The 23,819-nt window shown below is 48.8% G+C and overlaps 1 protein-coding gene across 2 annotated transcripts in view; it reads left to right on the top strand.

Annotated features, from left to right (window-relative positions):
- The window catches only part of snd1 (staphylococcal nuclease and tudor domain containing 1), a 177,053-nt gene that overhangs the window by 135,400 nt on the left and 17,834 nt on the right, over positions 1-23,819 (top strand). For both annotated transcript variants that reach the window (XM_079755458.1, XM_079755459.1), the window contains exons 19-22: positions 1,590-1,731; positions 16,967-17,090; positions 18,576-18,645; positions 22,757-22,870. In XM_079755458.1, the coding sequence (XP_079611584.1) occupies positions 1,590-1,731; positions 16,967-17,090; positions 18,576-18,645; positions 22,757-22,870 (450 nt within the window). The remainder of the gene's footprint in view (positions 1-1,589; positions 1,732-16,966; positions 17,091-18,575; positions 18,646-22,756; positions 22,871-23,819) is intronic.

The raw sequence follows: 23,819 nt of genomic DNA, 5'->3' as shown, positions 1-23,819 counted from the left end.
TTTCCTTTCCTATTCATTTTTTTCATTCCCTTCTTCCCTCCTTTTTCTCTTTATTTAGCGTTGGTGGGATGACTAATTGAATGTAATTATTTAGTGTGTCTCTTTGTTAATGCGGGGGCAAGGCTCGTTGCGTGTGCTACGTGTTCCACGGCTAATAAGGTTTTGCTATAGGTTTCTTTTTTCATTTATTTTCCCTTGTTGCAACACATCATTAATAGTCTCTGGCCGCGTTCCTCCGGCGGTCGCTGTGTCTCATCATCGCTCGCTGCGGAGGTGGCCAGTGTTAACATACCAGGGAGCTGTACTGAAGTGGCCCCAGTCACAGTGAAATAACGGCCGGAATTGGTAATTAGCTGGGTCTCCTAGCGCCTGGCCAGACGAAGAGGACAGACCGGGGGAACAATGCTAAAACTGAAAAATCTAATTATCCGCGCGGCGTGCCGTTTCAATAATTGGCAGAGCCCTAATTGGCTGATGTCACCGTTCTCTAAAAACAACACTGGCGCTTTTGCTCTCTGTTGTTTCAGTTCTTCTCTGCGTCCCTTCATAACTTTCCTATTTATTCAAGTTTGTTTTTTTCCGCCACACAAACTTTGTCCAAAATGTCCCCGTCTGCGGCCAGTGAGGCGGCTCTGTTCACGAACGGGCAGGCGGTGCCGCGATGCAACGCAGTCACATCCAATCCCAGCCTCCCCTCCTCTCTCTCTCCTTCAGCCAATGGTGACGCCTCGCCCCCCCACCCCTCTCCAGGGGGTTCGTTACTGGGATTCCTTATCTCCTCTGTCGACCGGAGCTCTTACTGGTTTGCTGCCACAGTTCTTGGAATTGTCAAATTTATTTTTTCCGCGACACAGTACACAGCCCTGGATGAGTGTGTTTGTCTGTACACACAAACCACGCACGCGCCCACACACTGTAGCGCACACACAAGCACACACACACACATTGTAGCACACATACTTAGTAGTTCCGGTTATGCTTCCTTGGCCTCTGTTCCAACCGGGGAGGTAAACCTCGGGGCTGCAGTATGATGCCATGGCATTGAGAGGCAGGCGCTTTGTTCCAAACCCTTACAGAAGGACCTATACATCTCTATGTATGTATGTGTGTCAGTGTGTGTGTGTGTATAGATGTATGTATGTATGTATTCACAGAAGGCTGATCTTGAACTAGATTCCGGTGAATGCGGGCATTATGTTATTTTCTCTTTTTCATGGTTTTGCACCGTTTTTTGGGGGTTGAAACCCAACCTGATCAAATGCATTCAATGCTCACCGATAAACCAAACATCTGGATGTTCCAACTTGATTCTTTGCGACGCAAAATAGATGAACCGATGCGATATGTGTGGTGACTGCAGGTGACCCAAACGGAGACGTCACAGTGTGCAGGCCAGGGTCAGACTGGCATATGCACTATGATCCACGTTTGGTTTTATTAATGTTTGATGCTGTGATTTTATGCTCTGTTGTTGATATTTCATGCTTTTCACTCTATGTAAGGTGACCTTGGGTGACTTATTATTATTAACCGACGGGGGTCATGTGCTTCTCAGTGCTCATCTTCTGGTCCCTGTGTGCTCCTGTCAGGTCTGGGCCAACTACGAGGAGAAGCCCGTGGAGGAGGTGGTCCAGATGAAGGAGGAGAAGGAGCGCGTGGCCAACTACAAGGCGGCCTACGTCACCGAGATCTCCGACAGCATGCACTTCTACGCCCAGGACGTGGAGACAGGTAGGAGGAACACCTGTGTGTGTGTGTGTGTGTGTGTGTGTGTGTGTGTGTGTGTGTGTGTGTGTGTGTGTGTGTGTGTGTGTGTGTGTGTGTGTGTGTGTGTGTGTGTGTGTGAGTGATGGGTCGGTCGCGAACGATTCGGTTCTTTTTTTTTTGAACCCATTACAAAAATATGGTCACGTAAATAAAATATCCAAACGAACAGAGCTCCGTCTCCCCGTAACCTTATATTGATTGAGTCTAAAACGTTCTCATCGATTCAGCCAATGAGAGCAGATATCGCGTTGCCATGGCTCATGGGTAAACAAATGAGAAGGCCCCACCACACAAGTTAACAAGTTAATGATCGCTATAGGCTTCAATATCATGCAATCACTTTATGTTTTCTTTTTATTTTGTTTTACATCACAATTGCATGATTTAATAAAGTATTGTTTTTACCTACCATTACAAGTCTTGTTTGGTCTAGTTGCTAACGTGCTTCACTGCTTATTAGCGCTACTTAATTTAATTCTTACTGCACCCTATTATGTATTCAGGATATTTATGGAAAAAAAAGGCATGTATGTACTTTATGTATGTGCTTAATATTTACACACTAACCTGGGTAATTTTGCCAGAACATTAGAAAGTAGTAGGCTACATGCATGTTGATTAACATTTATTCCATAATTTTTGATTCCCTGGCAAATGACATAACAGACCATCTGACTTAACGAACAAATCAAACGAACGAATCGTGATAGTGAACGGAACTGAAAGAACTGATTCCCGGAAAATGATTGTTTTGCCCATCCCTAGTGTGTGTGTGTGTGTGTGTGTGTGTGATATTTCATGATATTGTAGTATTTCAGTGAGCCGGCCTGGCATCTCTTTCTTCCAGTAATGTGTGTATATATATATATATATATATATACCAGGCGAATAATTTAAAATGAAACAAAGAACACACAACATAGCAAGGAAAATGCTGTCTTTGATGGTCTTCTCTGCATCCCTTGCGTATGGTATAGATTGGTGTTGTTTCCTACCTTTTCTTCCGATCAACCCCCCCCCCCCCCCCCACACCCATCCAGTCTCACGCCGTCCAGTCCGGCGGTGAGGGACATTTCTATTTTTTATTAAAAAAGGTAATGTTGTTTTTATAGGCGAATGGCAGGAATAAATCACAGCGCACAGCTGCTGTCAGCATGAAGAGGGATGGAGGGAAAGTTTACTGTTGGAGAAGCTAACAATCCGTGTGTGTGTGTGTGTGTGTGTGTGTGTGTGGGTGTGTGTGTGTGTGTGGGGGGGGGGGGGGGGGGGGGGGTCAGGCGTAGAGGTGCACTGAGCTGTATGCTCACACCTGTATATGCTAATAAGTCCTCACACAAGAAGTCCCCTTCCCTGTTTTACTTTGGGTAATGGCCCATGCTTAAGGTAGTCTGGTTCCCTAATAGCTGTGCTCTGAGCAAAGATGTGGTTGTGCTTTGTTCAGTTCGGTGTGTTTGTAGCCATTTTGGATCTGAAACACTCCCCGAAAAGTTGTTGTTTGATCAGTTACCCCTCCGCCCAAACCAACCAACCGGAACGCCTCCTCTGTTCCAATGAGAAGTCGCATGATAATAAAAACGAGTTGTCGCGGGAGAATTACGAGAAGAGCGCTTTAGTTAATAACTCACAATAATGTATGAATAATGCACACACAACCGAAGGCACAAACAAACACACACACACACAAATCAAAGCTTTAGCCTTTGCCGTATTATAATTCCAAGTAAAGTTCATCTCGCGGCGCGCTTATAGATAAACACATAAAGCACAGGTCACCTATTTAATCTTTTTTATGATTCTCCCCATTATGTTTCTGTGTTGGTTCTCCTTCCCCTGATGCACCACCAGGGGTGGTGGAGTTCCAGTGAAAGTCGACTTTAGCAGAGGCCATGAAATTGACTTTGGCCGCCTCCTAATTCGCCCTAATGCTTTAATTAATTAATTCTTCCCCAAGCTTACGTCCCCATCTGAAGCTGGCCATCACTGTCGGCATGACAATCCAATCACGTTTGAGCGTGGCAATCCTTTGACCACACCCCCTCCACCCCCCCCCCCCCACAAGACACACCCACACACATGAACACACACACATGAACACGAACACACACATGAACGCACACACACACAAACACATGAACACATATGAACTAACAAATACACACACACACACAAAGACAAACATGGACACACACATACCATCCTGGTTCCTGGAGGCCCCCCAGGTGTTACCGAGCTCTCAGAAGCAATCTCCTTCCTCCGGCTCCATCTATAACCCCCCCTCCCCCCTGCCCACACACACACACACACATACGTCGTAGATCCAGATCTTAAGCCCTTGTATTTAGCCCCCCAGCCTGTCCTCTGTGCCCCCCCGGTTCTCCCAAACAGGGGGGGTGATGCTAAGTGAATGTGTCGTCTCCCATTGCCCATCGCCACTGCGGCCGTGTGACGCACACCGGCTCCAGGACTGATGAGGTCGGGTGGGAGGAAGGTGGAGAGCGTAGGAGCCGTCACGTACACACCAGCAGAAACAGACGTAGATTAATAAGGTCTTCCTGCTGTTTGAAACGGCGGAGGGAGACTGTGGGGTCCAGCGTGAAGACACAACATGAGACCCCTGAAAAGAGCCGTCATCAGGATTTTCTAATGCAAAACGTTGAATAAAGCCCCTTTAAACAGATAGTTTGGTTTTGTCGGGTGGGTGGATGGGTTCATCTTGAACCTGATGAAGTAAGGGCCCTCCCTAGCGTCTCCTCTGGAGGAACATAAATGATGCATTCATAGGGATTGTCGACCAGCTGCACTTCATTTTACCCCTCTTCGGCGAACACAATAGTCGCTCTTCTCAGTGTGTTGTGACAGGGAAGGTGGGGGGGGGGGCTCTGAAGTTATTCAGCCTCCTCACTGCTAACTCTGACTTTCAGATGATCCAGCAGTGTTTAGTAGCTTTTTTCAAGTTTTAATTGGCCCACAAGCCCCCCTCCCCCCCCCAAATACCCCATGTGCCTGCGAAGAAGAACTAAAAAAAACAAGAGATTACTCAGGGAAAAGCCTGACAGGTCCCAGCCCCACCGCCTCCATCACCAGCACCATCCTCCTATTAACACATTGCCCAGCCTCGCCCAACTTTCATTCTCTCTCTCCTCCCCCCTGCTCTCTCTCTCACCCCCCCTCCCTCCTGGTTGTCCCCTGACGACGCCCTTTGGCTGCATTAAGTCGTACGGCCGCCTTGAAGAACACATCAAAAGCAGCGGGCCCCGCCAAGGCCGTGAAAGACGAGCGCTTTGCGATACATGTTCCTCTCACCATGGCCGCCTACTCTCCCTCCCTCCCTCCCTCCCGCCCGCCCTCCCTCCCTCCCGCCCTTCCCTCGCTCGCTCACCCCCTTCCTCCCTCACCCCCCCACCCACTCACCTCCCTCACCCCCTCCCTCCCTCACCGCCCTCCCTCCCTTTTCTCCCTCCCTCCCTTCTCTCCCTTCTTTCTCTCCCTCCCTCCCTCCCTCCCCCCCCCAACCCACACTTCAATCACATTCTGGGTTGAATGATGTGTGCTTTAAAGGACCTTTCCATAACTATCTTTGAGCCCATCAGTGGCCTGTACCTCATAACTCTTGAGATGAGCATTTGATGAATGCCTTCGCTCTATTTTATTTTTACCGGCTCCAAATTGGTTATGATGTCCAGGAAGTCCCAAGAATTCAATAAAGTGTATGTCCTCTGCCCGTCAGATAGGAGTGGATATCAAACTCGGGCTGTAGTCTCCGGTACGGCGGAGCTGCCTAGTTCCACAACTCCCAAACCAACCTCCTTCAGATCAATATCGGGAAACTATTTTCTGCATTCAGGGCGCTTTTGTCTCTTCCTCCTCCTCCGGCTCCTTCTGAGCGCCGTGAGGCCACAGCGTCACGAGTTCACCTCCAGTCCTCTGAGAAGTTTAACGGGAGCAGAGCTGGCAGGCCTTATAACGAACGAGGTGCTCGGATGAGCCGCTCGCTCTCTACTCCTTGGTCTAGATACACACGCACGGACGCACGCACGCACACACACACACACACACACACACGTCCGTCGCCCACTGCTACTGCCTGATCCTTGGTGAACTTTCTCACGGTGCCGTGTCGATTCTCGCGGCTTTGAACCCAAAATACAAACAAGTCACTGCGAGCTCCAGACGTGGAACTATTTGCATGCATTTAAAAGGAGGAATTCAAGAAAGTGCATGTGCAAATGAATATTTTGTAGTAGCAGTATACTCTGCATTTTAACAATGCAGGTCTCTTAGGAACTGACGCATAGGGACATGGATAGAGAATGAGTTATAGGCTGGATATATCTATATTTATATATTTATATATTCCTGCTAACTAATCCAGCTCTCTGGTGCTGGCAAAGTGCTCCGTTTGTAATAATGCTCTTCAGTGCGTTTCCGGTGAGTTCCTCTTCACACATTATCGCACATTTTAATTATTCACAGTAATTGCTGGATTTTCACTGCCTGTGTGTTTCCTGCGTTCATACCTAGCTCGTTTTAGATTAAATTACAGGCAGGAGTTTGTTGTTGTAATTAATGCTTTTTTGGAATCTGCAAAAGAGATTATTCGCAGGTTGTTTATTTTTCAGCTTCTGTTTTTAAGTCTGGTTTCCATTCGTGAATGTTGTCTTCCCCTCCTTTTGATCGCCTGTGGCCTTAAGTGTGCTGTGTTAATTACTGCCAGAGGCTCTGTAGCTGTTCCCAGCAGAAGAGGCTGCACGCACTGGATGGATATCTACCGTCATCTGACTCTCCAGAACCCAGAGCCGGACACGTATCTCGACCGTCAGTCGTAAAGAGAGAGCGAGGTAGCTGATCTGTTGTACCGTGTAGACCGGGCCCGAATGGCACCACGTCCTCGTGGCCCTGCGTCAAAGGGCTCTGGTGCACAGGAGGGGCTGTAGGTTGTGCCCGGGACACGCCCGGTCCAGGCGTGGCTGGCCTCTGTTCTGTGGCCGGGGAGAAGGCCTTGGGGTACACCGGGTTTCTCTTCCACCGGCATAGCCCGCTCTCTTCTCTCTCTGCCATCACATCACCAAGCATCATCTCCTCCATTGGACCGCAGTGCAACGGACGACCTGGACCGAACCAGCCAGCACAACCACCCACCATCACACTCCCATCCCCTTAATCGAAGCACCGTCCCCAGGTGTAGGACGACAGCCATGGCTGGTACCACCCGCCTACTGCTCATTTCCTGGCTGAAGCACAGAGGCATAATGATCCTAGCCAGGTGCCGCTCCAGCCACATTATTCACACCTGCTGCAGAGCTGCTCCTCACGCTACAATGCTGGTCTCTCTCGCTCTCCTTCTCTTTCGCTCTTTTGCTCGGCTGGACGTCGGACAAAGTCCCCCCTCCCCACCTCGCCCCCCCTTCTTTGGACTTCCTGATTGCCTGTTAGTTTCAATCGTGCTCTTTGTTCGGGCCCATTAATGATGTCATTCTGAATCTCGGGGCCCAGTAGGAGATGTCTATTTTGTTCACGATAGTAGTCTTTCTCCCAGGTCGCCGTCCATCAATCAATCAATCAATCAATCAAACTCTCCCCATGGCTGCCTTCGTCTGCATCCTCCATCCTTCCCGGTCTCCTCTTCCTCCTCTTCAGTGGGAACGTCGCCCCAGTTCCCCTGAGTCGCCTGCCTGCCGTATTGATTTCAATAAGAGGACATGCGTTGGCATTCCATATCGATCCGCACCACACGTCTTTTCTAATTGGGTGTCATGGACTCAAAAACCGCAGCGCGACACGGAGGGAAAAGTAAAAGTAAAGTAGGACGTTTGTCATTGGAGACACCCGCCCTGTCGCTGGTTGATATTTGATTCACTCATTGTCTTTTTTTCAGTCTTTTTGTGTCTCTGTTTTTGGAAGTCCATAAAAGTCTGCCGAAATGGTGTGTTGAAACAAACCATAAATCCTCTGTGCTTGCACTTCCTGCTCCTGAAAAAGTCCCCTCCCCGTCGTGTACCTTACTGCTCAAGGGCTTCTTCCCTCACCGGTGATTTAGGAGGTCTCTCTCTCTGCACAGTAAACAAGAACAGGCCCTGAGCGCCCTGAACAACTAGCTCCAGCTCCCTGCCCAATGCAGCCCCCCTGCAATATCTAGAGGTCATAAAGTCCTGCCCCAGTGACCACCGCCGCCACCACCACCACCACCACCACCACCACCGCCACCACCACCACCACCACCGCCACCGCCACCACCACCACCGCCACCACCACCACCACCACCAACACCACCACCACCACCACCACCAACACCACCGCCACACCCTCCACTGCCCTATGAAGCGTTCATTATTGAATCAGATACGCAGCACAGCTTCTCAAAGGTCAGCCCACCTATCGGACTAGGTGGGGCGCGCTTGATTTTCACTGTGCAAAATAAACGTCCTGCATTTCCTCCACCACCCTCCCCACCACCACCACCACCACCACCCTAACCCTCACCACCACCCCCACCACCATCACCTCCTCCATCACCACCACCAACACCACCACCAGCTCTTCACTAGCTTTCTCTCTTACCTGGAGCCTCCCTCTTCACAGCGGTGGGAGCGTTCCCTCGCCCGCTTGGGGGCTCTTGGCTCCCAGCGAAATGGGGCCCCCGGCCGCGGAAACTCCTGCCCCCAAAATGCGGCGCCGCCAGGCAGGGGATTGTGGGTATATTTGGACTCTGAGCAATCAAAACGGCGCATTAGCTGCACTTGATGAGGCTCAACGGGCTGAAAGGGAGAGGAGGTGGCGTGGGAGAGACCGATACAAAATGGAGAGAGAGGGAGGGCGAGAGACACAGATGCTGTCTCTGTTTAGGTTTTTTTTTATCTCCTTTTTTTTTTTTTTTTCTCTCTTCCTCCCAAAATGGTTTTTCCAATTACAGAAACGGTAATTTAGTGGAATGGGCTCCAGACTGTGTGGAAGGGTAGAACGGTAGAGGGAGGGGGTACAGGGAGAGCGAGAGCGGCCGAGAGACACTGCAGCGAGTGTAATCCATATTGACCGTCTGCCGCTGTGGAGCACCATTAGTCAAGCTGGGTGATCATGTTTTTTATGGTCCCACCCCGTGCTCAGAGAACGCCGGCGCTCGCCCACAAACGTCACTCAGACCCTGGACTATATCGCGGCCTATAAAGCCATCGCTCCCCCCTCCTCCTCCTCCTCCTCCTTCCACCTGTCACACTGTGTATTTATGTGCTCTTTGGACAGTGGATAAATACCCATAGCTGATATGTGATCGCGCCGAGTGGAGTTTCCTCTGCGCCGTGCAGACGGAGGTGCGGCAGGTGGTGTTGAGGTGGTGTTAAGACGACAGGTGCTCTCAGGTACGATCAGTTGGCGGGCTTTGCGGAGCCCCGGTGTTGGAGAGCGCTTCGCGCGGGCGCCTTCTGTCCGTTGCCATCGAGGTATTTAATCAGAGTGTTTGCGGGTAAAAGGAACTGAAGGGGAAAAAACAGATGTATATAAAATAACCAGCACTCCCCTGGCCTCATGTTCTGTCATATTGTGATTATTTACCCTGCTGCGGTTTAATGGCTTTCATAAACCGCCTAATAGAATTCAGCATAGCCTAGGGACGTGTAGCAAAAGGCCAAATGATTCACTGTTTTCATTGGCTTTTCTCCTCTTCTGTTTTGTTGTTCCTCTGGTCTGTGCTCACACACACCACGTGCAACACTGTAATCAAATGTGATCCCAATCAACCACTGAAATGGTGGGTTTTTCGCTCTCTTTTCACCTCTCTCCCTTTCTCCCTTTCTGTCCATCTCCCTTCTTTTTCACTCTCCCCCTCGCTCTCATTTTCTCATTCTTTTTGTTAAATTGCTCTCTAATTCTGCGGCTGGGCATTCACAATGTAATTATATATGATTTACAAACAGCTGCAGCTATAATGGTGCGTAAACAAATTACAGTCCGATGGAAGGGGTGAGGGAGGAACGAGGGATGAGGCAGAGAGACGGGGGGGGGAGAGAGAGAGAGAGAGAGAGATTGGCCAGGTTCAGACACAGTGAGTGGTCGGTCCGCCGTTTGCATTCTTGGATGAGCGCTCTGGCTCCGCCGTTGAGCAAAAGATGGGAACCGAAGCCGCTCGACACTTTGGCCTCGCTTGTGCCCGTGTTCTAAGTTCAGCTGTGAACTGCTCTTCGACTTGTTTCAGCATTTTCGGTTAGATTCTTTTGATAACAATGGTTTCGCAGCCGCTGGCGTGACTGGGAATGCACCGTGTCTCTTGACCAGTCCAGGGTTGATTCAGAACATGGACGCACGGCTGTTGGTATCTTATGACTCGGTGCTTGGTTATACTTGGCGTCCGACATGCAAACGATGTGTGTGTGTATGATTAGCCAATTGTTCCCGGAACGGTGTGCAGGCCAGAGGTCGCCATGGCCCTCTGGTGATTTCATTTGACGGGTTGCATTCCTCCGTTAGCTTAAACTCAATAGTGAGGCGTTTTCACCGTTGTTTCCAACCTCATTCACGTTCACATGTTATCTGACATTTACATTCAGTGCATTTAGGATGCTTTTATCCAACCAGCTGACAAATTTCTGAACAGTAAAGATGTTTATAGTAGTCACTAGGTATACCAACTCGCCGTGCACAAAAGATAACTAGGAGAAGACGTCACGCAATGCGAAGTACTATTTTTAATTGCCACTATTACTGGTATAATGGCTCACCATTTTCGTGGAGTGTTGTTCATGTTTACACAATTGCAATGGATATTCTGGCAGCATCGGTTGTGAAAAGCGTATCCTCTCTTGTTAAAGGTGTTCTCATGAAGGCAGTGGGGAGGTCAGCCCGTCCATACTCGGGCTTTGCCGGTCATCTTCAACCCAGCAACCACGCAGAGTACACACGGGACAGCGGGAACGAGCTGATGCTCAATCAAAAGAGGCCTATACTAAGTGGTCGTTTGTGTGGTCTGCTTCACAATGCCCAGCAGCGTGTGTGAAGGGAAGATTGTCGTGGGCGTTTAAAGGTGTTAGTTCACTGTTTAAACAAGATGCTGCTTTAGATGAGTAGGATGGGCAATGTGTGCCTCGGTGCATGTTTGGAATAGCTAATTGAACCCGGCTAGGTGGGTGTTAGTGTAGCCGTACATACTAAGAGGTTTACGTTAGTCTTGTGCATTTGTTTTTGCAGATGCTAGCTAGCTTGATAGCTAACGAATCCTAATCAAACCACACACTCCTAACCCCCATAGGGTGTGGGAGTTGTATCTCTTCCTGATTTTCTCACGCAGCAATGTCAATCCGACTTTATCCTAAACATTGATCAAAGTTGTAACTGTTACTTGTCTCTCGTGACGTAACATCGATCAGAAATCCTCCTAAATGCTATATCTGGGAAAAACAAAACGCTTGAGATCCACCCCACAAAATCCATATAAACTTCCCCATTGACCCAGCGCTCTTCTCTCCGTTTATTTGTTTTGCTTCCTGCCGTCGTGTGGCTGTTTCGAGGGCCGTGGATTCACCCGGTGCGCAGCACTGGACTTGACCCTCCAGTAATTAGGGTGAATCGGATGGTCACAGCGGCTCATAAATTAGCCCTGTGAAACTGGCGATCCACAGCTAGTGGCCTGCTGGCCTTTGCCTTAACTACCTGACCCCCCCCCCCCCCCCCCCCCCCCCCCCCGAAGGAACCCACAGACACAGGCACTGCTGTCAAAACCCCTGAAAGTCTTCTTCTTGGGTATGCTTACCCATCTGGGTACCGAATGCATACTATGGTCTTCTAAAATGCATTATAAAACATGCTGCACAATAATATAGAGACCATATGCAATTTAAAAACAATTTCATGAAATATGAGCCATACTGTCTTTTTAAAAGCCTACGTTAATTGACAGTGCCTAATGTCTGCTGAGCCTCACGTTGTTTGTCTTTCTGTTTTTGTACCTACCTGTTTGTACCTGTACGTTCACATTCGTCCATTTGAGTTGCTGTCGCTGACCTATAGTGTAGTGTCTGTGGTGCTTCTCCCAGAACAGCATAGGGAAAGGGCAAAGCTCTTAACAGGAACAATACCGGCTTTAAAACACTGGCGCCATTCAAATGGACGCATCGGTGAGGCGACGCATTCCCGGTCCTGACGCAGCGTGTGTTGTGCACCATCCCACTCTATTCCTCCTGACGTCATTGAAGTGCTGCAGCAGCCACTTGAGTACAGGAGCACGTTTTCAATCAGATGTTGGTGGCAGATAAGACATTTGAGCACCATAGGAACAAGAGTTCAAGGCCTTCAACTTGGAATCTCTGCATATCAACTCTTATTCAATATTCACGCCAAGAGAAATTAAAAGTGTAGTGGGGAAGGAGGCGTCCTTTGGATCTTTGCTATCCGTCTTGGACGTCCAGAAGGAAAACGATCACGTAAGGGGGAATATAATGCTCTGGATCTGTGTAGCTGGAGACATATTGCAAATAACAATACAGTTCAACATTGCCATTACAACATTAAAGATATTGGAAAATACACCCTGGAATGCATTGTATATTAAGGTTAGACGTTTAAGGGGGACGTGAGAGTGTTTCAGCGTGTACTTTTCTGTCAAAACAACGTCCTTTTATTGCCTGCAAGGAACTATGTATTGTTTCCTGGATCTCTCTGATCTGGCATTGGAAGTGATGTCTTGGCAAACTAACTAAAACTCCACATAATGTAAAGATATTGCCTAAAATGTCCCATATATATACATTTGTTGAGTCATATTTCCGCAGTGCTCTTCACTTCTCTGTTCTACTGTGGCCAAGTACAACTGCAGTCTCTTCAGTAAATAAAGCAATGAGTTTACGCATGTTACATCCAGTTATTCAAATGTAGAGGTATGCTGTTGGGTTAAGTAGAGCCAAGATGTGAATAACGCTGATGCAGAACATTGCATAACACTTAATTTTCACATGTTAAGGCTGGCTCCTCATACCTCCATCCTTCCCTGACTACCCTTGCTACTCCACTTACACGAAAAGGTCATTTTTTTATGGTCCAGGATCAAGTGGTGTGTGTGTGCGTAAGCATGCCTTTGTCCATGTGTGAATTAGGGATGCAAGAAATAACCGACATAACCGAAATAACAGATAAGTCATGTTCCAAATCTCAGCGAATACTTGTTTTTGCTATCGAGGCAAAAACTAATTTGACGCCAAAGAAAATGAAACTCTGCTTAAACCCGGACTTGAGCTCATCTGCCATCAGTCTTTAGATGACTATCTTATATCAGATTTGTGCTGCTACCTGGGCAGGTATGCACGACTGGACACATAACAGGGATCCGGTCTATAGCTCAACAGGCACAAGGCTTATGAAGAGCGTGACTATCTGTTGAATGTTACATCTTCAAACTCTAAAATATAAAGTAAACGGCCTTCAAACGGCATAAGCTGCTCTTGGCATGTGGTGTTATTGTTGTCTGCAGCGCCATCGCAGCGCTGTGCTTCTGTACATTCGACTTTCACTTACCATGTTGCAGTATTCCCGGCGGGCTGTCGTTATCGTAAAACTTGTCGGACGCGTGGGGAACTCAGCCAGCGAGTAAACGTTGGCAAACAGGCCTGCTTCATACCGCCTTCCGGCCCCACGCATGAGGCAACGGCCAAGGCTTTGGATTTGGTGATGAGTCAACCTACTCTAAAACACCAAAACACACAACATGATCTATAATGGATTTGTGGAATGAAAGTTCTCAGGAAATGTGTACCCAATAATTTCGATGGCAATATTGTCATAGTCACTTGTGAGTTGGTTGACTTGATTTACTCTAGAACACTGGACGGTTCCACGCCTAGTGTGTGTGTGTCTGCGTGTGTTTGCATGCATGTCTTTGTATGTGTGTAACCTCCCAGACTAAATATACAAGTGTGTGTGCATGTGGGTGTGGTCATGTCGCCCCGCCTTCCTCCACCGCCTCCTCTTGTGATGCATGAGGATGGTGAGATGCATGCACCCAGAGCAAAGCAGAGAGCTTTACAACACACTGGGGGTCCAACACATGCAACCCTCCAATTACCCACAATACCCGGCGTAGACCCCATGCCTACAAACCCATTTGCACATGCACTAACACACACACACAAACACGCATGCATGTGCGTGCTAACACACACATGCTTACACACACATGCTAACACACACACACACACACACACACAAATATGCTAACACAAAAATCACACACACACACATGCTAACACACACACACGCACATGCTAACACACACTAACAAAACCATACACACACACAGCCCACATGCTAACTCCTTAGCCTGAGCAAGCAGGCCAGCAGGAAGGAAGGCATGCAGGTTTCCTTTGCTTTTTTCCCCCTAACTATAATTAGATTAATAAATCAAGGAAGAGGTGGTGCTGACAGCAGCAGCCTCACGCCATTCTACCAAGTCTGCACCACTGGGCCGGCACTGCGGTACCGCAATATGAGCCCACGTGTGTGTGTGTGTGTGTGCGTGTGCATGCATGTGTGTTGATGAGGCGAGGAGTTCAGGAAGCGACATGTTTTCCTAAAACTGCTGCTTCTACAGAACACAACGCATCTGTTAGTGCAGGTTTGTTTGTGCATGTGAGTGTGTGTGTGTGTGTATGTGTGTGTGTGTGCAAAAACGAGAGCGTTGTACGACAGCATGTGTGCAAACTATGTTTATTCCCTCATTCTCCCTTTCTACATTATTTTGCGTTCTGTCCAGCATCGTCCAATGAGCTAATGCTATTCTTAAGTCCCGCCCCCTTTACCTCCTCCTCCTCGCCCAACACACACACACACACACACACAGAAACCAACCGACCAATCAGATGGGGCTCCAACCTGCCTGGCCTTCATACCCTCCTCCTATAACGAGGCCTACTTTCTCACTGCACACGCGCACACATTTTTGGTCCTTCATAACCCCTGTGGATTCTCTCTCTCTTGCACTCCCTCTCTCTCTCTCTCTCTCTCTCTCTCTCTTTCGCCCTCTCTCTCTTTCTCGTCATCTCCCTCCCTCCCTCCCTCCCTCCCTCCCTCCCTCTGTCTCTCGCCCCTCTCCAAGTTTGACACCATGCTAATGAAGGTATCTCGCCCAGTGAAAGCTGGCGGGTGCCAGGCTGTTGAAGCGCAGATAAACGTCCGAAGCACAGAGATAGTTTGCTTTCTTTGCCTTCTTTTCTTTGGGTGTTTTTTTGTTATCCCCCCCCCCCCTTCCCTCTGCAATCCACTAGCAGGCAAACGCTGTTATGCAAGCATAAATAATATGAGGTGCTTACAAGAACCTCTGGAGCAATGGGGGCGTCTGTTGCCTCCGGGTTGTTTGTTTGATTGTAACGCACGCACACACACACACACACACACAGTAAGCACAGCCTGCTAATTCTACGCACGTGCTGATGCACTGACGCATCGATGCACATATGCACGCACACACCCGCATTGTTAGTCTTTCACCTTTTTCTCGTTGTCGTTGACAACGTGATTACCTTAGGCCACACGCAGCCGCTTTGAACCCTGGTTGCGTGTGTCGGACCGTGTGTGTGTGTGTTTGTTTTGTGCATGTGCGATGTATGTTTGCGCATGTGTGCGCTCATGCTTTGCTAATGAGTGCCTGAGTGTAAGGGCTATAAGTGGACTGTATGTATGGGCGTCCCTCGGAGGATTGCCTGGGTGGCTAGGGCCGCGTGTTGGGGGAGAGAAGGAGAGAGAGAGAGAAGTGAGAGAGAGAGAGAGGCTGGTCTTCCTTGCCCTCGCCCGCCCAGCCCCAACCCTGGGGGAAATCGATGGAAACAGGCTGTCAACAAATCACCATGTAATTTAAGATTCGCCACTTTGCTAAACTAGCCGCTGCAAGTGCTTCCGTGCACGTCACGCTGGCCTCAAGACACACACACGCACACACACTCAGACGCACACACACAGCGAGCCACTGGGGACGCGAGCAGGCTCTCCGATTGCAACTTGATTGGTGCAAATCATGTGTTGGCGTCTGGAGCCATAGAGCACTCAGGCCCCTGAGTCATGAGCTGATTCCGCCCGCCGCCTCGGTATCAACAAGCAAATTGGAAATCTCCACGGTAACGCCACCCACCCACCCACCCCCTCAATGTACAGCGCCGCTGCCACTCTAAAGTCCATCGATGGAGCCGTCATTCTCTTCATGAACTGCGGTTAGCATTGTCGCGGCGGCGGCGGCCCCGTCGCCCGAGCTTACAGCGACGCAGACACGGACACTATGATTAGTGACCTTTTTGGTGACAAATTGTCCCTGGGGTTCCGGGTGGAGAACGTCTCGTTTTTCTGCGGTTGCTCTGGCCTTCGTTGCCACGACGACGTGTCAGAGGGGGGCCAGACGGATTATTGACGGCAAACAACGGAGGGTGTCTCGTCCGGCCGCTAGACACACGGCTCTACGTGTTTCTGTTTTTTGTGTTGACCTTCAGTTGGAAAACGGCGGTCCCCGGACACATGGCGTTATCCCCCCTGGGCGCTTTTGTTTCTTATTTGATAAAATTGTGGATTGTTGTGGATTATTTAAAAAGACACAGGGGTTTGCTTGTAACATGTACAATGCATGTCAGCTTGTGCCTACTATTCATCAATCCACTACGAACTCCCCTAGTTCGGAATAAACGGACGTAAAACGTCAAAATCACCAGGAGTTCACCAAGACTCTGCATAGCCATCCAGTTCCCCCCTCCCACTTTTGTATGTTGTACGTTCTGGCACTTGATGTACGCACTTAATGCACGTTGTACATTATGCACATTAGCTGCTATCACTGCTCTACACAGGGAATGGGTTAGCCTAGTGATTGTTTTTGGTACTTGCACCTGGTTCTAGGAACATCTTTACTGCACCGAGAGTGATTTTTTTTGTTTCACTTCTTCTGACAAATGTACTTATTGTTTCTGTATTACTAATACAGTTGTTAAGTATTCTTATCATTTTAGTATATATAATTAAAACTACTGATGTCAATATTTATTAAGAATTACATATTTGATTTAAAATACAATATTTATTTCCTAAATCTTTTCCTCATCACTAAAAGCCCGTCGTATTTCCACCAATTAATAGAAAAGTATCGATAGTGGTATCGACAAAGACTCGGATCGTTAAGGGGTATCGAAAACGGTATCGATATCTAGCGAGCGCTCAGCCAATCCTGCGTGTCCTGTGCGTGTGTCAGGGGCCCAGCTGGAGAGCCTTATGGAGACCATGAGGGCGGAGATCGCCGCCCAGCCGCCCGTGGAGGGCTGCTACTCCCCCCGCCGCGGAGACTTCTGCATCGCCAAGTTCGCCGACGGAGAATGGTAGGCCCCCCCCCTCTATCTCTGCCTTTACTGTGCTGTGGTTGAACCTCCTCCCTCCACCCCCTCCCTGCCTTCACTCCTTCAACTGTTCCTTCGTTGTGCTGTTGGTGTGGTTGAACCTTCTCCCTCGACCCCCCTCCTGTCTTCACTCCTCTCACTGTTCCATAATGGTGCTGTGGATGTGGTTGAGCTCCAGGGAGGGAGGGAGGGAGGGAGGAATCTTCCTCCATCTCGCCCCCCCACCGTGGGTCTAATTGCTGGGAACAGGGTCTCGCCTCCGGTGCTGGAGCTGGACCTGAAGGAGGGGGAGGTGGGAGGCAGGGGGGGATGTTCTTCAAGCACTGACGTTTTTTTCTATCCGACGTTCGACAACGGCATAACGTGGGGTCTGTGTTATCGTACGTTAGGCCGCCCCTAACGCGACAGTCCAACTTTTGTTCCTGGGGCGTCATCATCCACGCACACGCACACTCTCACGTCTCGGGAGATTCCGGGTGACCTTTTCCTTAAAGACTTTAAAGACCGCGGGAACGCTCTGCGCGGCCGGATGTGCCGTCGTCGTGACAACGGCAATTCAAAGTTATTCGCCGCCGGGTACCAAAGTTGAATACGCAGCGTCCCGTATAGCAGCGGGGTGATGGGGGGGGGGAAGGGTGAGAGGGGGGGCTGTTCAGTCTCCACAGCTCCAGTGTAGCGTGCCTCCCTCCGTCTGTCTCCCTCCCTATCTCCCCCCCTCTCCCTCTCTCTCTCCTCACCCCCCCCACACAGCTCCTCTCTGCTGATCACAACAGACACGTCCTCCCGCACCCTCTCCCAGGGGAAATAATCCTGGAATCATTTACTCATCTCTCCTCTCGCTCTTCCCCCCTTCACCTCGCTTTCTGTCTCCTTGTTTCACTTTTTATCGCTTTCTCTCTCCCCCCACCTTTCGGTCAACTTGTTTCACTTTGTATATCTTTCTTTCTCTCCCTCGCTCCCTCTGTCTCCCCCCTGCTCACTCCTTCTCTGTCTGTCTCCTTGTTTCACCTTGTATCTGTCTCTCTCCCTCCCTCCACTCTGTCTTCCTCTCCTTCTGTCTGTCTGTCTTCATGTCTACTTCTCTATCCGTCTTTCCTTGTTTCTGTCTATCTCTCTTTGTGTATCTCTCTATCTCTGTCCTAATATTTATCTGCCACACTATATCTCCTGGTCCATCCACCCATCTGTTTCTGCCGCTCTCTCTCTCTCTCTCTCTCTCTCTCTCTCTCTCTCTCTCTCTCTCTCTCTCTCTCTCTCTCTCTCTCTCTGTCTCTGTCTCTCTCTCTCTCTCTCCCTCTCTCTGTCTCTCTCTCTCTCTCTCCCTCTCTCTCTGTATCTCTCTCTCTCTGTCTCTGCCTCTCTCTCTGTCTCTGCCTCTCTCTCTCTCTGTCTCTGCCTCTCTATCTGTCTCTGTCTCTCTCTCTCTCGGTCCCTGACTCTCTGTCCCATCTCTCTCCCTCCCTACAGGTACAGAGCCAGGCTGGAGAAGGTGGAGTCCCCGTCGAAGGTCCATGTGTTCTACATCGACTACGGAAACGTGAGTGTGTTCGACTACCGTCCGTGCCCAGCGTGCACTACACTGACGTTTCTGCACCTCTGTGAAAAGAATTGATACGGAGGAGGGGAAAAAACTGACTGTATTGTCATCCTTCAATGACTTCCCTGTTGTTTTAAAGCCCAGTAGAGGCAAATAAAAGAAGATTGTGCACACACAAACACAGACTTAGCCGTAACATTGTAGCTTTTGATCTCGCAGAACGCCGCACCACAGATGTCGAGTCCCCGGTTGTGTGTCTGTTGTGATGCGAGTCCTTCTTTCCCTATTCCCACGCCAGTCCCAGATCATCCATTAAACTGTAATGTAAGGTTGTTTTATACGCTGCTCCTGCACGTCCCCAGCAGAACGATGACACTAGCTCTGTTCTACTCGCCGTCCAATCTCTGGTTGACATGTGGGTTCATTTGGTTAACGCGAGCATACCAACGGTCTCCTGTCTAGTCAGCCCCTAGCCCCCTTGGGAGATTACCCATGATGCAGTGCGTGGTGGCATTGGTACGTCTGTGCCTGGTGCTAATGACCCAACGCGAGGGGGTGGGTGGTTTACAGACAGATACAATGCATCCTGGCATGTTGCTGAACGTGTGATTCTCCCGGCAGAGCATGCACACGTATGTGCATGTGTAGGCACACACGATTCTATTATCTGTGGGGTGGGTTTGGTGGCAAACTGTCCCAGCCTCCAGCGATGCAACTTTCTATTTTTAAAATCTGTGATTTTCTGAACGTTTTCGCCAATATCGCAAGTCTACGTCAGAACCTCAAAATATCACTTTGTTCGACCTCCATCGTGGAAACAAGCCCAGACTGCCTTAGCTCATGGATTTTGCCTAAGCCCAAATTTTTTTCCTTCTCTCTCTGTACAGCCATTCAAATCTATTTTGGATAAGATTAATCGGCCGTCTTCATCCCTAATAAATGTTTTAAGGTCTACCCCTGACGCGCCGGTATAGACCAAATAATGCATTAACCTCAGATACAGGGGCCGTTCAATTTATCCCACATCCATAATGGTCTCTTCTCCGTACGCGGCGCTCCGACCGGGATCTACCTGAGGTCATTCTCGCTGTGCCCGGTAATGATGTTTATAGTTGGAATACAGTTCAGATTGTCTTTCCCATCAGATGCATCAGGAAAACATTGGCAGGCTTCAGCCTCAAGGTTGCCCACTATCAATACAGATTATTAGTGAATGGTTCTTATTAAATTAAGTCAGTTTTCCGTAACCCGTTTTGAAGCGGGGTCAGGCTTGGTTCAGCCGGTAATACATCACCACTTAAGAAGATGTTCTGTACCATGAGTGAATGCGAGGTTGGCTTTTCAACACGTCAAGCTCAGGGTTTTTATACAAAGCTTTTCTGATATAAGAAGTCAAAGTCTGATGTGACGTATTTAGCGTCTCCCTCCTGCCCAGCGATGGCTAGGCTTGACCATGAAGCTCTACTTGAACACGATTGGTGTAGCTCAACTTTTCTACGGATGGGCTCAGATCTTGACTGAGATGTGAATGTAGACAACAGCGTGATACTTTTTCTCTTTAGATTAGATTAGATACAACTTTATTAATCCCCCGTAGGAGAATTTGGTTGCCCAGCCGCAGCGGAAAAACACAGAATAAAAACACAATACATTACAAATGCAAGTACTAATGCTAACAAAAATAAGTCGCTACGGTAAATGCTAAACTAAATGTTAAAGTAAGGACAAGACAGAACAAAACAGACAGTATAATCAATATCAATTCTAAGATTTTAAGCTATCACCAAACGTCGGTTTGTAGTGTCTTCCGATCCGTCGTCGGAGGGCGTCCGGGGTCGGCTCCGTGTCTTTGAATGTGTCCTCCGCCATCTTGCGATCGCTGGCAGTTGCATACTGTATGTTAAAAAAACACAGAGCAAAACGCGAGCAGATGGACCCGGGTACGGCGGCGTGATGCATCGCGCTCGCCGCGGATAAACAGCTGCGGTACAATCGCTAAGGTGACATGTACATAAGCCTCCCGCTCACAACAGCACCTGCTCCGATTACCCCAAACTGTAAACTACAGTTTTATCCAGATATTGAGGTTTTAAGAGCTGTGATAGCCGGGGGGGGAAGAGAACCAGGACTCTTGCTATCATCGTGTGGTATCACAGCGTGCATGCATGTCTATGTGTGTCTCCATTGAGCCTTACATCAAAGACGTCAATCATTAATGCAGAACGCGGCACCAAGACTCTTTGAAAAACGGTCTGGCATCGCTGATACGGCTCACACGGGCACGCCGCAATCTATCAAAACATCTCAATCACATCTCTCGTCTCTCTCTCCTCTGTCTTCAACCTGCCGTGCCAAATGCTATTAAGCCAAATGGTTCTCCGCGGCCTTTTATCTCATTTCAAAGTGTCAGCGGGATTTGTGGGGCCTTTAGAGTCGGACGACACTCACCACAAGCCCCTTGACCCCGTCAACTTAGACACCTCTTTCCCCCCCCGTGAGCCTACTTCGAGCTCAGAAAATGTTGTGTGTTCTCTATGCAGCTACAACTTCTGTGCATCTGTGTCCAAACATTATTTTTACCCGGTCAATGTTCTGCCATCGCTTTAAGACACACTAGGGGACTTGGTCGTGGCTATGAATCTAAAGGCGCTCTCTTATGTTCATGCTGCACACCTGAGACCTTTTGAATAGGGCTGATCAAATATCTACAGCTTCCATATGCATGTCGGGGACACAGGGTTTGGAGCCATGGCCTTAGAGTGGTCAACTTGGAGAGTAGAGGGATACATTGGGGGGTACATGCTGCCGTTCATCATTCTCAGTCTGATTGATCGACGCATATGAGCCTAGAATGATCAAACCAACTACATCTACATTTGCATTTGGGGCATTTAGCAGATGCTTTTTTCCAAAGCGACTTACAACCATCAATACCCACATTCACCCACCGACCGCGGTGTCAACCAGGCAGGGCGACAGCCAGCTGGCCAGGAGCAGTTAGGGTTTAGTGTCCTGCTCAGGGACACCTCAACACTCAGCCAAGAGTACCTGGGGATCGAACAAGTAACCTTCCAGTTAGGAGTCGATGCGCTCTCCCTCCTGAGCTACTGCTTACCCACTGAAGTTAATTATATAGAACAGCGGTTCGCAAACGTTTAGTTCCAGTGTACCACTCGATGGTCATCAAGACCTTTAGTAAGAAAATGGATAAATACACATGAGCATTGAGTGCCAGTACCACATGATTGCACATTGGAAGGAAACGATGCATCAATGCTGCTTATGCTCCCAACACAAATGAACACAAAACACATGATGGAACGCACAACGCAACACTTGGTTTGAATTATTAACAAGTCATAATACTCATTTTACTGAACGACATTCATAATAGACATAAAAAATAAAAAAGTATGCAACATTATTTGGCACCAAACGCTGTCTAAAATCTTTTCTCACCAAACATATCCCCATTCAGTATCATAAGTCATCCCTTTTTATGTTGAATTGTTCATGAAGCCTCGCAGCGATGGAATGATAGAACACAACTGAGGGGTTAACTGTTGAAACCACCAATTCCCCACAATATTGTAGTAGTATTAGTGAGGTGATTATCCCTGAACGCAACCAGGCTGTTTATCTAATGTTTCCTCTTCCCAGGCCAATTGTTGCTTTAAAATCGTGTGTGTTTGTGCGAGTGTGTGTGCGCACTTGCGCAACTTATTTTTGACACCCGTCATAGACCCATTGTTTCTCCTTCAAGGTTCCTTTGTCGATGCGGTTAATTGCGGGAAAACAAGTGTTTCTGCTTAATTAGAAATGTTCCATTCAATACTTTCTCAGTGGAATAATGAGTTGTGCGCCCATTGTGTTGTGTGTCGTTCAACCCCCCAAAAAGATCTTGAGTAAGTTGTCCTTTTCTTATGCCGGTTAATCATTCAGTCCATGTGTCTCCCTCTCTCTCTCTCTGTCTCTCTCTCTCTCTCTCTCCTCGTCTCTCTCTCTCTCTCTCTCTCTCCTCGTCTCTCTGTCTCTCTCTCCTCGTCTCTCTCTCTCCTCGTCTCTCTCTCCCTCTTCCTCTCTTTCTCTCTGTTTCTCTTCCTCTCTCCAGAGAGAGGTTGTCTCCGCGGTCCGTCTGGCCGCCATGCCCCCCGCCTTCAGCACCAGAGTCTTGCCGGCGCAGGCTACAGAGTACACCTTCGCCTTCATCCAGGTCCCGCAGGATGTAAGTGTACTCACTCACTCACTCACTCACTCACTCACTCACTTACTCACTCACTCACTCGCCCACTCGCTCACTCTCTCACTCTCTCACTCACTCACTCACTCACCGGTCTAGGGGATTTATTGAAACGAAAAACAAACGTTTAAATAGAAAAAAGCACTGAATATGTTCAATTCAGTCACTCACTTGCTCTCTCTCTCTGACACGCATGCACACATGCGCGCACACACACACACACACACACACGCCAGTTATGCATTGATGGACAAAGGCCCTTACAAATGACTTCACACACACACGCTATTCAATTCAGTTTGTATTTTTCTCTGAGTGCTACTAGTTCTATATGCGTGGTCGCCATTTTGTATTCTATCCGCGCCTCGGCAGTTGCCTGTGTGGCATATCACTGCATCTTCACTCTCTCATCCTCTTGTTTATATCCAAGACTCTTTAAACCCCTGTGTGTGTGTGTGTGTGTGTGTGTGTGTGTGTGTGTGTGCTCCTGCTCAGTCAGTCTGTTTTGACCCTGTTTGTAGTATTTTTAACTCTGGTTCCACCCTGCAGGTTGCTCTCCCAGCATCTCTCTGGCGGGCTGATAAATAGGTTTAAATAGGCCACAGACAGGTTCTCAGCCCAGATGTGCATAATTGATGCATTGCTAAACCCCGACTTCCATTGTGAGTGTGTGCGTGCGTGCGGTGTGTGTGCGCGCTGTGTATGTTGTTTGTCCCACTTAGCTCCCATAATGCTCGGGGAGTGAACAAATGTGTCATGGAAACTCATGTTTTTGCGTGTGATCACTCTCCGAGGCACATGATGTAAGTTCTAGGGTACAGTGTGTGTGTGTGTGTGTGTGTGTGTGTGTGTGTGTGTGGGCGTGCGCTCTGTGCTTACATGCTGACACCTGTCTGGTGAGTCACCCTGAGCCTCCTGAAGGGTGAAGCAGCCC

The sequence above is a fragment of the Pollachius pollachius genome (genome assembly GCF_949987615.1).
Source record: "Pollachius pollachius genome assembly, chromosome: 18".
NCBI classification, from domain to species: Eukaryota; Metazoa; Chordata; class Actinopteri; order Gadiformes; family Gadidae; genus Pollachius; species Pollachius pollachius.
Note: the sequence above shows the minus strand (reverse complement) of the source record. Positions and strands in the feature narration are given on the sequence as shown.